We start from the raw sequence: 13,949 nt of genomic DNA, 5'->3' as shown, positions 1-13,949 counted from the left end.
AGTTATCTGGTTAGTTGAACAGTTATGACTATTTTCCATGAAAGCAGTAGTGAATTCAGACTTATTTTCAGAAAAAGGCACAATTCTTTGAAATGCGTATTTAATTATATTATTTCCCATTTTATTACAGGTTTCGCTATTAAATTTTATATCGTGTTATTTTAAGTTACACATTGGCATATTATAATTTATACTTTTTGTTCACATTATTTTTCAAACGTATAAATTTTAAAGTAACGTTGGAGTTAGCAAAATCTGCGTAAAAGTTACATTTTCACAAAAGAAAGAAAAAGTTACATACAAGCCTATTTGGGCTTGGCTAAGCCTAGCCTTTCTTATCCAAAGCTTTCGTCCTAGCCCAGCGAGCCACATCAACAGGTGGATGGAATCATTCATTGGTATGTGCGACACTAGCGCCAGGTTGACAAACACGGTTACTAGAAAGTAGTTTACGGACAGCTACGATTGGATTGGGTAGTGTGTACGTGTTTGCCTCTATAGACATCACCTGTTGATTTGTTCCGTTTTATTCACCTTTCAGTTTTGTTTTTATTTTTACAGTGAGTGAAAATAAACAAGTGAATAGATATGACATCTACGAGTGATTAGGTAAGAATGGCATGATGTTTTACTTTGTTATAAAGAAAATATTCCAAAAGGTATGTTATATACCTGAGGGGCCAGGTAGGAGGCAATAGGCCTATTTGCCATTATGGTCATTTTTAGCGAATACTTCCATTAGCAAGACAGGATCTTTTTGTTGCAGTTATTTAATTATTTTTAAGTATGTTGTTTACATTTAGTGCTCATATACCAACAATCTACCTGTAAGAGAATGTGAATTGACTTTTAGAAATCGTCTGCTATGATATTTTATTGTTGCAAAACTCTCCACAATACGCACAATTCATTCTGAGTGTAGATCTCGGCTTATTTTATCCTTGACTTAGATTAACTATTTGGTTATCAAGGGCTGCTTTCATATTAGGTAAACCCACGTGAATTAGTGGAAGACGTTACCTAGGTGATGGCCTCCAGCAGACTACATGGGCGAGGCGCACAGTACCATATTGAGGATCGCATTCCTCACACCTCTTGCAACAATAATGACAACTCTCACTCTGTTTAATTTTGTTTACAAAAGTTTCAACAACATTTCAAAAATACGCCATGACCACTTTAATGTTTGTTTAGGTCTTATAATTGACATTGTACTGTTGTAACCTTTATTGTTTACAAAAGTGGAGTTAACAGTATTTTGACGTTTTTGTCCAAGGTTATCCAGTGTAACCTTGTGTAGGCGATCTTTAAACCTAAAATTTGGCTTTTAATTTATTGCATTAGAATAAATGATTGTCCTAAGTATAAGCTACATAAAAAAAACATTCCAACTTCAATATAATACAAAACAGTAATACTTACACACCCTAATATAATATGTATTTGTACATCAACTTTAAATTAGTCTAAATAGACATTATTTACAACATGATAGGTTTTAAAGTGTTAATTTCAAGCTGATCAAATATTGTATTATATTATTATGAAATAAAAAGCACACTTTTTACGTTCTTTCATTGTAGAATAGTAACAGCATTGTATATTTTCAAAGCTAAGCTAGGTCAACAATATAAGTGATCTCATTATTTAAAATAACAAAATATTAATCCCGTAAAATTAATAGCAACTATCTTTTTTGGAACAATACAAATGAAAATTTTCTCAGTACAATCAGCTGTTCTTCCTTCGACAATGTAAAAACTATTTATTAGTATTGTAAATACTAATCAGAATTGTTTGCACACTAAAAGTTATGTTTGTTCTTTTAAATTTTATATTCTTAAATATCAACAAGGAATAATAAAATGAGGCCCTGACCGATGTGTGTATGTTTAACTTAACACTTTGTATGTAAATTTAGTATTGAAATAAATGTTTAAAACATTAAAGTAATGTTAAACGGGCATAGTCTCCAGATGGAGACTGTAGAAACATCCAGTCCTGATAAAAAAAACAATCCGCCTGTAAATCCTATGGCCATAGTCCATTGAGAAACAGCACACACATAAACGGCAGTCCGTAGGAGAAAGTCCACATGGTCTCCGTAGATACTAAAGGCATACTCATCAATATAATAATTTCCATTAAAAACTTGCAATTTGTATGGAACAAAGATAACATTGAAATAATAGAGGCCAATGTTGTAATTATGCTGTAGTGTAATAATATTACAATGATGAATTTTTTATATTCTCAAAAACTTGCCAATTTCCTTGTTGTTTTGTTCATATTAATATTATAATGTATGTTATTTCTAAAATAAAAATATATCATAAAAGCCATTGCAGATATAGTGACTATTGTGTGTTATTGATATAGACTAGTTACTGGTAGTTACGGAATTGGTTTATTCAAAATTATCTATTAATCTTATTACAGAATAATTTTTTTTTATAGTCAAAAAAATTAATAAGATTGCTTAACCCTGCGTTAGTTACAGTCAGTTTGAAACATTGTTTATTTTGCACAGCCTGAGAGAAAAGGTTTAAATAATCTCTGGAAAACACGAGAAAAACAATTTGTACGTATAAAATGTTAAATACTTCAATTACAATGTATATTAAAGTAATTATGTAATTTTTAAATATGCAGAAAGCTTGAAAATGTTTATAAAATCTTAAAATCCTTATGCAAATTTTAATTCTGTGTTATGATAAAATATTTTAAACCAAAGAAAGAAATAGAATAGGCGTTCTCATACAGTCTCATATAGCGGTCCATTACAGAAGTTGAATCTGAACCATAGCCCCTTATTGGTGATTTGCCGAACCAATGTCCAAAACTGATGCTTAGTTTTATTTTGCGTGTTTCATTAACACTGTCATAAAGCATATTGCATAAAGTATTATTGGCATGATGATAGTTTAGAAAGTCTAGTTTGCTTTGCGTTTTTGTTGTTTTGTAAACCCAACTAACAACAATTTTCTCAACTAAAAAAAATCAAGCAGTAAAAATGGCCATTTCTGCTGGCAGAAAAGTTGTTGGAAAAGACCTGAATAAAAATGTTTATTTTTCATAAATTGTGTAATTTGGAAACAAATGAGATTGGAAGTAGGCTGTTGCAATGCATGAGTCAGCCACCCGGGCCATATTGCAATGCAACCTGTTGTAAATCTCCTAAATTATTGTCAATTAAGTCTTCTGTAGGGAATTTTTTTCCTACTTTTGAAAATTAAATTAAAGACGAAATCAGGAAATTGAAATGTGATAACTATAGTGTAATGTACTATTTATATTAAATAACAGTACTACTATAAAAAAACTCTTGGAAAAATAATATTACAATGATAATGTTTTGTCTAAAGTTTTTATTTTATAAAGTTTGATGAAGCACAGAATAAACTTAAAATACATCAAGCAACATTAAAAATTAACACATTATTAATTATTGTTTGTATAAAATACAGCATATTTGTTACCATTATTTTTTAAATGACGTACTATTGTTGAAGTATACATATTTTCTACAATAGTATATATATATATATATATATATATATATATATATATATATATATATATATATATATATATATATATATAGTTATACCATGTGTCTACCTTCCACATTGCCTTGATCTCTTGATAGAATTTGTTATTAAAAAAGTAATCGAAAATAATTTTTTAGCCAAAAAGTAGTAGCATATATACACGTATATATCCCCTTTACATATGTCCTGTCAATATTTATATCCCCTTTAGTGCTAACATTCTAGTTTTAGAGTGTCAAAAGTTTAGGCATAGATTGTCAGAGTTGATAGATTTTTAGGCTATTTTGTAAAATATTTATAAAACACTTGCAAAAAAGATGTGCCAAATTTATTATTACAAATTTACTTATTACTTACAACAAATATTTTGTATTTATAATTGTGCTATCAGTTTTGTAAATTTTTAAATGCAAGGAATGAGCTATAGATAAGAGAAAAATTGAGTGCCCTAAGAAGGAGAGGAACCTAGTTTGAAGTTATAAGTAATATGTTATTAATTTAATTTGTAATTTACAGGAAGTTTCTTTTAAGCCCCCCAGGACAAAGCATGCCTGGACTGCAAGAAAAAAAATTGGAAACATTTTCAAGGTAAGCGTTTTGTTTTAAAACCTGGAACATTTGAACCTGGAAATTAAGTTAAATCATTTAAAGGGAACCTTGTTAAAAGATTTTTTAAATTAATTTATTGATTTCTTATATAAATGATTGTATTAAGAATATGAACTGTCAATATTACTAAGTTGGTGAAATTTTCTTTGACCGAATCATCACTTCTTGATCGTTATATTGTTCTTACGGGTTTAATGTTCAAGACCAAGAATTTTATTCAACATTTAATAGACGCATTTTTCATAGAATATACAAGCGTAAAACACAGTAAATTCACTGATAAATTACAAAGAAAAGATCTTGGTTTACAAGGATAAATACCTGAGTTAATTCTATTGAATATGTGGTCAACATGTAAATCCCATAGAAGGTGTTATCCACATGTACGTGTAGATCTAAAAATTTGATGTTTTTATTTATACATTTTTTACAACATTAAAAATTTTTAAATTTCAGAAATGTTTCCATTATGTGAGTAAGTTTTTTTCCTGTTTAGAAGGAGTCCATTATTTAAGGTAGAGGTTTGAGTTCTAGATAGTATGATAAATAAAGCTAATAAAACACAAAGTTTAATCTTAGTGTAAAGGCCTTATTAATTTCTGCATAATTTACTCTGATTTTTAGAGAGATTTTTGTTGAATGTTACATATTATAACGGCTTTTATTAATTACACTACACTTTTTTAGCAATCACAATAAAAAACTTCTTGAAAGGTAAGAATGTTTTATTTATGAGTCTCTTTGTCATTTGAATCATCGTCCTGTAATCACCGAATACTTTTTTAGAAATTCTCGTCACACCATATAACTTATGATGCTGAGCAGTGTACCAGGTTAGGTTCTAACTCAAAACCTGCATCCGCTTCTGTGGTAGTGTGCGTTGACTAAAACATCTGTCCACATGCATACAGATATATCTAGAATATAATATATGAACAATAAAATCCAAAAATTGACTTCTAAGGAATCCCATATTGGATTTTGTGATCTAGATGTAAATTTTGATTCTCTATTATGTTGATTTTGAGAACGCTGTAATGTCCTGCCATGTATTTGATGAATATGATTCTAATTATTTTTTATTCCAATATCATATTTTTTCAAGAAATTTACTGTGTGAAATTATATTTAATTCTTTAAGTTGTCATTCATGGTCCTTGAATGTTCCCGCGTCTTTTATTTATTTTTTAATCTGTTTATTACTCATATTCAGTAAAACTTACAAGAGCTATTTTGTTGATGTATATTTGCATTAGCCATTTTGTTTCTCATCAAAAAGTTCATTTTTATTTCAAGTATTCAATAAAATACAATGCTTTTTTCAAAAATTGTTCACATTAATAGGAGAATGAAACCTTTTTCATGTTAGACTCCCTTTTTAGAAAAGACTGGTATAACCTTAGAAATTTTAAACGTACAAGGGATATACCCGAGATAAAAGAAGAACTTACTAAGTGTAGCAATGGTTTAATTAATGGAATTTTAGCTAGGTTAATTACATTAACTGGAACCTCATCATAACCACTTGACCATTTATTTTCAGGGTCTTAAAAATATTTAATAGTTCCTTTTCTCAGACGGAGTATCTTAAATTAAAATCTGGTTACATTATTCTTTTGTTGTTAAATTATTTTTCTATCTTGATTGTTATTCCCTAAATAAACAGGGAAATTTGCAAATATCCCTTCAGTTTTACTCATAAAATAATTATTGTTAAAACTATTGCTAACCTTGTGAGGGAAATTATTTTAACATCTAGTTGTTGGATTATTTTTTAGGTTATAGGTACTTTGTTTATTGTTTCCCAAATATTTTTGGATCTTATAATTTTTGAATCCTAGTAGTGTTTTGGTAGATTTCACAGCAATCTGCCTATTGCAATTGCCTTCATGATGGAGTTTCTGTTAGATTTTATGGATTTTCTCTGATCATAACCCCCGAATTCGAAACCACATATTCCAAAAATGTGTGTGTGTGTGTATATATATATATATATATATATATATATATATATATGTATGTATGTATGGGTTAATACAATATAACATGAGCTTGTGAAAACGATAACTGCTGTACTTTTTTAAAATATCCAGATTTAAGTTGGTACAAAGGCAGCACTTGTATGTAGCTTGGATGAGTTTGTTAGTCTTGACCAATGAATGGTTTCAAGATGGCAGCCATTGACATTCAAGTACAAATTTTAACTCAGATAATGGACAATATAGACCCAAATAGATAAATTTCTTTACATATACTATATTAGGTAGCTATAAACAATTGTTGTTCTTGTACTTTTTCTATATCTCTTAAGGTTTCAAGATGGTGGCCATTCGAATTTTGGAAAAGTAATGGTTATGACAATAGACAATAGACAATATCCTTTATTACAATTTCTTCAAGAAATGTTACAGCGTCAAATTTAAGTCAAATTAGTATAATAGATAAGCTTCTTCAGTGTTATGTGGGGTCTCCCCAAGTAAAGAATTCATTTAGGGTGTAGAAAGCCTTGTCTAGCAGCCATCTCTGTAGCTTCCTCTTCATCAGCACAGGGCCTCCAGCTTTCAAGTGGTCTGGTATCTTGTTTAGCATCTTCACTCCTGCATACAACGGTTTCCTTTCATACATGGCTGTTCTGTGACCTGGCAGCACATAGTTTCCTGCATATCTGGTGTTGTATTCATGCATGTCACTTTGTTTAGGGGGCTCTTTGGTCACACAGTAAAGGACAGTATCTAGGATGTAGATGGAAGTGACCGTCAGGATTTTCAGGTTCTTGAAAACATCTCTACAGCTTTGTCTTGGACTTAAGCCTGCTATTACTCTGATTGCCCTTTTCTGCATACCCAGGACGCGGTTGAGATTGCCCATAGTGGATCCACCCCAGACAGTAATACCATAGCGTCCTTGGTATATATATATATATATATAGTTTGGATGAGCTCGTTAGCCAGTCCTAACCAATAAAATGTTTCAAGATGTTTCACATTCGGGCAAAATTTTTATCTGGCTTATTTCACAAAATAACACTTTTCATAAAGTTTACCAAGTAATTCCACGCAACATTTGTGCCTACTTATTTTTCTATAACTTTTTAGGTTTCAAGATGGCTGTTTATAACCGTTTAAAGTTATAGAAGTATACAATTGAACTGTTATAAGTTACGTGGTCTGTTCAATAGGTATCGGGACTGGGTTCCAAAAATTAAAATTTACTGTAGGTATCATTTCAATTACTTAATAATCTTCAAAATACATCCTCCTGCATCGATAAACTTAGTTCGGCGTGTCTACCACTTGTCAAAAGCCTGCTGGATGTTGGTTTCTTGAATACTGTTGAGAACCTTTGTCGCCGCCTTTTAAACCGCCTCGATGGAGTCGAATCAATGGCCAGGTCTGGGCTGTAGGGGAGGGGGGGGGGAGTGAGACAACATTGCTAACCCGAATTTCGCCAGCAGCTGCTGCACAACAATCACACCGTCACATGGCGCATTGTCATGGTGAAGTTTCCAATTCTTCGCAATGACTGGTCACAAGCGTGTTACACGATTTCGCAAGTGTGTCACTACTTCCACGTAAAATGAAACATTTTATGTTTGTTCTAGTGGGCACAAACTCCTTGTGAACAATGCCATGTCAGTCGAAACAAACAATCAGCATGGTTTTGATTTTGAAACCCGAGCTTTATTTGGACGCGGGATTCCTTGTGTGTGTCATTGTGAACTTTGATGTTTTGTTTCCGGGTCATACAGGAACACCCATGATTCATCGTCGGTAATAACATTGTCAAGAAAATCTTCATATTCTGGACGCAGTACAATATTTCTTGTGAAATTTCCACCAGCAACAGTTTTTGTTCCTCGCTCAAGACTTTGAGCACCAGCTTCGCTAACTCTTTCCTCATCAAAAGTCTCCTGTTATAATGGTGTGGATGGTTCCGACTGAAAGGCCGATGGTTAAACACTTCTGTCAGAGTCAAAGCTGTTTTCACGATGGCCACTTGAGCATCGGTTCAAGCGGTCGTTGGGCATCTGGCGTGATGATCATCTACGACGAGCTCGTGGCCTTCCTTAAACATTTTGTGCTACTCAAAAACCGGTCGGATCCCCCTCCTCCATGTACATTGAACCAGTTCCGATACTTATTGAACAGACCATGTACATTTACAAACATAAACATTACATTTACATTTAGTAAACATAATATCAGATTAATTGTATCTAAATCAATTTTTACATTGTACAAAGAAATTAATATGGTTGTATAAAGTTTTGTCTTAAGATTATAGACTTTCTAAATCTATAAAAGTATTACGATTATATTTACATGCCAACATTGAGGGTTATTGTCCGATCAGTGTTGTATCATTTGTGTCTATGTTCATTAAAGTATTATGTAAACATGTCTTAGTGGTTGCTGTTAATCTAGTTGGGAAATAAAGCAAATAGTTCATTCCATCATAAAACAAAGTGTTTTTAATTATTTATTTTCTCTTGAAGATTTTAGAACATACATTAACCAGCTGCTTCACATTTAAACTCTCTTTGGACAAAACACTTAAAAAAGTAGTAGTGTGAGCATATTGTGAAGTTACCTGTATAGTCTTCTATGTTGAACCAGTTTGAAAGTGCACAGAGTATGTGCACTTTCAAACTGAAAGTGCTCTGTTATGACTACTATAACAGGATTCAATTTGGCTAAAGTTATCTTTAAGGGTTCTATGTCTGATTTTAAATGTTGAATGTTTTCATGAAAAATTATTGTAGTTTTAGAGTGATTATCTCTTTGTGCTGTGTACATTTGTTTGGGAGCTTAAAGATGAAGAATCCAGCTGTAAATTCAGCTGCACATTTAGAGAATATTTTTCTCTATGTGGAAAAGTATTGAGATTCATTCCCTTCATATCTTTGGTTGTTGGTAGGGTTGCAGGTTGTCTTGGAGTAAAAGCCTCCACACAGGTGGTCCAGAGCAGCTCACACTGGCAGCTACCATTGATAGAGGTTGAGCTGAAATGTCTCTGGTTGTTTCGTAGTCTGTGTAGCTATAATTCTGCTTCTGCAAGTGAAGTTGTTGGAGGAGTACAAAATCCAAGAGCTTCTTTTTTTAAGAAGCGTCAGTTGTCTGTTTTGTTGGGAGTTGTCATTCTCAACTGTGGTTATCCCCATTTTCTCTGTATGGTAGTAGATTTCCAGTTGAAGGTGATGGCAAAATTCTGAAAATGTTGGTTTGTTCCTTAACACTCTCCTGCAATGCTCATTGAAAGTTACAGCAAGAACTGGGGCTCTGTTGAAACTTCACAAATTTTGATATGAAGTTGCTTATAGAGAGCCAAGATTCACCATTGACCATTGACAATCTACCCTGGCTATCTTCTACAATGAAACCTAGCATTTTTCTTTCTTTACTTCAGTTTAGCATTAAAAGTTCTTTTTAATTTGAGTCCTAGGAAGTTTGTTTGAAAGTGTGTATTAAAGTGAGACAATTTCATATTATAATATTAGATAGGAATAGCAATTCCTACTGGCTCTTCTGAATTCTAGGTTTTCTTATGTGTGTAGTGTGGAAAATAAGACTTCAGATGTATGAGATTTCAAAATTAACAAACTCAGATAACAGAATTAGTGGTCAATTGCCTTAAAACATGGTTATAAATGTACTTGGTTTCTTAGTTCGGCCTCTAAAGTATTTACATACTTTTATTTATAATCTCTTTAGGATTTTAAAACGACAATTGGATTTAAATAATTCAATTTAAAATTGAATTTTTATTGAATTAAACTGCATTCACTTTTCAGTTACAATTTATTATTTATTAAAAAAAATTTTTATGTATGTTTTAACTTCACAAAAAAATAAAAATAGTAGGTTGCCCAAAAGTCAAAATTTGTGGGGAATGCACATATTTCCACTCCTTTTAATTATTTTTTGGTTTAAACATTATTTTTTTTTATAGGACAAATTATAAATCTTTCCGAAAAGTTTTGTAAAGAAAGTAATGATGAAATTTAGTTTATAATATATTGAAATTAGTCCTTTTTATGGGCAAGAACAATGTGGTTGATAAAACTGCTTAGCATAGTATTTTGTGACCTAAGGGCTTATATTGACTTTTTAAACGTGTTCAGATTATTTATGGTAAGATACATATCACAATGGTTGTGTAGTACACTACATCTGTAGATTGAGCTAATGATGTGTTTTAAGTATCAGTTAATGTCAACAAAATACATTTTGCTCTGTTGATTTTGTGACATCAAGTTATCTTAATTTTGATATGACTTATCATCCACTGTATTGTATATCCATGAAGTATCACTTGGCACTTTTTATAGTTCATTAAGTGGGTATGTTTGTTACTTATATAATGAAAATCTTAAGTTAACTTTGTTATGCTCTAAAGTAATGACATTGAAGATGTTCTTTGGCTTGTTGAGGGTTCTTAGATGTTTTTAAAAATAATAACACTATATCAGTCATTTATTAATTGTATAGTATATTCTTTTAAATGTTTGCATTGTTTAGTAGAGGACTAAAATGTAAGGAACCTCTAACTTAATCTATTAATAAATTTTTAGTTAAATTTAAAGAATACTTAATTATTGTAACAGTAAAAATTAGTAGATCTAATGAATAATACCTATATTAATGGGGCCAATGAATCAGGTTTCACTGATGTTAATTAACCATACTGTCAATAGCTTCATTGCAGATCATATCTTGGCAACATGATTCATTCATATTTTTGTTCATTAAATTGAGTTTCATATCAGTGTTTAAATAATAAACACACCAACTCACTATAAAATGTGTGGGGACGTGTTGACTACATGTTTTAATATGTCACATGATTGCATCAAATATGGATGTATTACAGATTTATTTATTCTGCTATTTTCTTGTTGCCGTCATGGTTATCCATAAGACCAATGTAAAGGTATATTCTCACGCTCAGCCAAATCCCATGGAGTGACATGCACCATCATTAAACTCAGTGTTCCTCATATAGAAATGAAGTTTCATGAACAATTTCAAGTCTATAGGTCAGTTTGTTTTCTAGATACATGCGGAGAGACAGATACAGATGAAATTTTTTTTAGCACCACGAGTGGTACTCTTAGCTAAACCTCAGCGAATAATGTAAAATAAATAATACTTTAATAAAACCTATTTTTGAAGTAAGGTTTGTTTTAAATCTTTGTAAGCTTCTGATAATAATAATACATCACAAAGATTAAAGTTCATCATTGTTCATCAGGGTATTAAAAATTAAATTCCTTTTTCTGAGAAAACAACTAGTTAAATATTATTCCTAGTAAGGCTAAAAGTAAGGTCGTTGATATGTCCATATTTATATGCAAGAATTAAACCATACATATGAACATTTCTACGGTCTTAGTTTGAACTCGAAAAAATTTAATAATTTTTTTTTCGAGCCTTAATACCTCAGAAAAGTTGCTAAATTGTCAGACCGAAACGGGGTAAAAATACTAAATATATCGGTTGTTATTTTCCGGTCGCGCATATGCTCTAAAGTTTTTTAGCAAATTTTCTGAGATATTACGACTAAAAAAAAATTATGAATTTTATCAATCCACCCTATTGTACGTCTTTTTAACCTGAGTAGTATTTTTTACTTATTTTTCAATGTTGCACAGTGAACAATACATATATTTAGTTAATAGTAGAGTAGATTGTATAGTGATCCGTTTGTTTTAGTTTCAACAATTGTGCATGATGAATTTACACTGTTTAATATTATGTGAAATAGTTATTTTTTTGCAAAACTCAGAAGTTATACTTCCCAATATTGGCCTGCAGTGGGAGGACTTAATTAGCGGTAACTGCCACTGAAAGCAACTGTCAGTAATTGATTTTTCTTTAATCTTATAGATATTTCCAGAAGTTATAATCCAATCAACCTAGTTATAATCTGAAAAAATACTGTTCTAATATTTCATTCCATATAATCTTAGAAGGTAATTTGACTTTATGTGTTCTTTATTGTAACAACACAATTTTACTTCCTCAGTTCAAGTTGTCATTCCATATTTCAGGAAAACATTTTGAGTTTTCAGTGTACAGACAAAGAAAGTACAAATACTGAATTACATTCACGTAATTAGTGATAGTTGTTGACCTCTATGTATCTTGGGCAAGTAACACTGCCCATCAGTGTGTTCCTGGGAAACTGAAAACATAAAACATATTCTCTCATAGTAAAACTCCAGTTGGCAGGTAATCCCTTGTCATTGTGGTCGAAACAGTGAGCTGAAACTAGTGATGGCCAGGTTACACAATAACCTAGCTATCGCACATCACCTGATTAGATTACTTGAATGTTGTAGACAGTATTAAATACAGGCTAAATATAAAACTTGAGTAGTTTTTAGTAGTAAAATATTGAATTATAGTTCTGTTAGAATACTCACTCTAGTCTCATTAGAAATGTTTAGTTAAAATATTTTGTTTAGTTAAAGTTTTTATACTGACAAATAGTTAAACTAGTAGTAATATTTTTAAAGGATTGTATGGTCGACAGAACTCTCATTGCAGGTTTATCTTTAATAGAATAAATATTCAAACAAGCTTAATTGTACAGAAAGACCAATATTATGGGTTGAGATGATCATTTACTTTTAAAATGTCAAAGTAAAACATAAAAATTAATTTTATCAGTTCAACATAAGAACATCGGTATTAAACAAGACAACCATTATGACTGTTAATAAATAATCTACAGTGTTAGTAGACATAGGCTATTTAATTAATAGTGATTTAAAGTAATAAATACCACATTTTAAATAGTCAGTAGTCAATAGTCAAACCGCTTTATTCTATAATATGTACAAGGTATAAATAATCCAGCCAATACAGTAAAATAAATCCTAATATTAATTTAAAAATAAAAATAAAAAATGATAACATTAATTAATTTAGATGGTAATAACTTATGTTCAATTTAAATTTAATTCTTTTCAAATTAATTAACTGGTTTTTATATTTTAAAAAATTCCTCAAAAGAATATTGAGACAACTTAGATAAATAATCCTTTACTTATTTTAAAATTTTAACAGATCTGTTTCCATTATAAATTTTGTTGGTAAATTATGTAAATATCTCCCATCTCTGTAATATGTTTTCTCTTTATAAAATTTGTGATTGTATTTATCGATATGTCTATTAAAACAAGTATTATATATATATATATATATATATATATATATATATATATATATATATATATATATATGTTTATTAGTTTTTAGTACAGGATCAAAATTTTTTTACATAAATTCAAATATATGTAAACCATATACTGTCAGAAATCCAAGTTCAGAAAAGATGTGTTGAACAGAATATGTATACCTTCAAATGACCAGCTGTGGTTAAAGGCTGATGTGGGGGAGGATGTTTAGCTAGCATTTTCACAGAATGTTCACGTTATATGTATGAACCCATAAAATAATGTTTCATCACAAGCTCCACCACTTTTTTATACTCTATGACCCACCTCAAGCTATTAAAAAAATGTTGAAAAATTTAAAATGCTTGCAGACAGAAAGGCTATTTTGTTTTTAGATGACCGTAAAGCTCATCCACATAAGAAAATCTGGTAACATTTCAGTAGCCTATCTGTCTTCCAATGTCATATGTATTCTTCAAAGCATGGGTGATTCAGAACTTCAAAACACACTACAGATGCTACTTTGTACAGACATCATTGCCATTGGATATCAGTGAAAAAGATTTTTAAAGATAGTATACTGGCCTGGGGGAAGTAAAACATGAAAC

General features: G+C 30.7%; 1 protein-coding gene across 5 annotated transcripts in view; it reads left to right on the top strand.

Moving 5' to 3' along the window:
- Positions 1-437: 437 nt before the first annotated feature.
- Positions 438-13,949, top strand: part of LOC124369581 (epidermal growth factor receptor kinase substrate 8-like protein 1) — a 104,632-nt gene continuing 91,120 nt past the window's right edge. For all 5 annotated transcript variants that reach the window (XM_046827620.1, XM_046827618.1, XM_046827617.1 and 2 more), the window contains exons 1-2: positions 438-609; positions 4,068-4,139. In XM_046827620.1, coding sequence (XP_046683576.1) covers positions 4,099-4,139 — 41 coding nt within the window. In that variant the 5' untranslated portion in view covers positions 438-609; positions 4,068-4,098. The remainder of the gene's footprint in view (positions 610-4,067; positions 4,140-13,949) is intronic.

The sequence above is a fragment of the Homalodisca vitripennis genome, chromosome X (genome assembly GCF_021130785.1).
Source record: "Homalodisca vitripennis isolate AUS2020 chromosome X, UT_GWSS_2.1, whole genome shotgun sequence".
Taxonomy (NCBI): domain Eukaryota; kingdom Metazoa; phylum Arthropoda; class Insecta; order Hemiptera; family Cicadellidae; genus Homalodisca; species Homalodisca vitripennis.
Note: the sequence above shows the minus strand (reverse complement) of the source record. Positions and strands in the feature narration are given on the sequence as shown.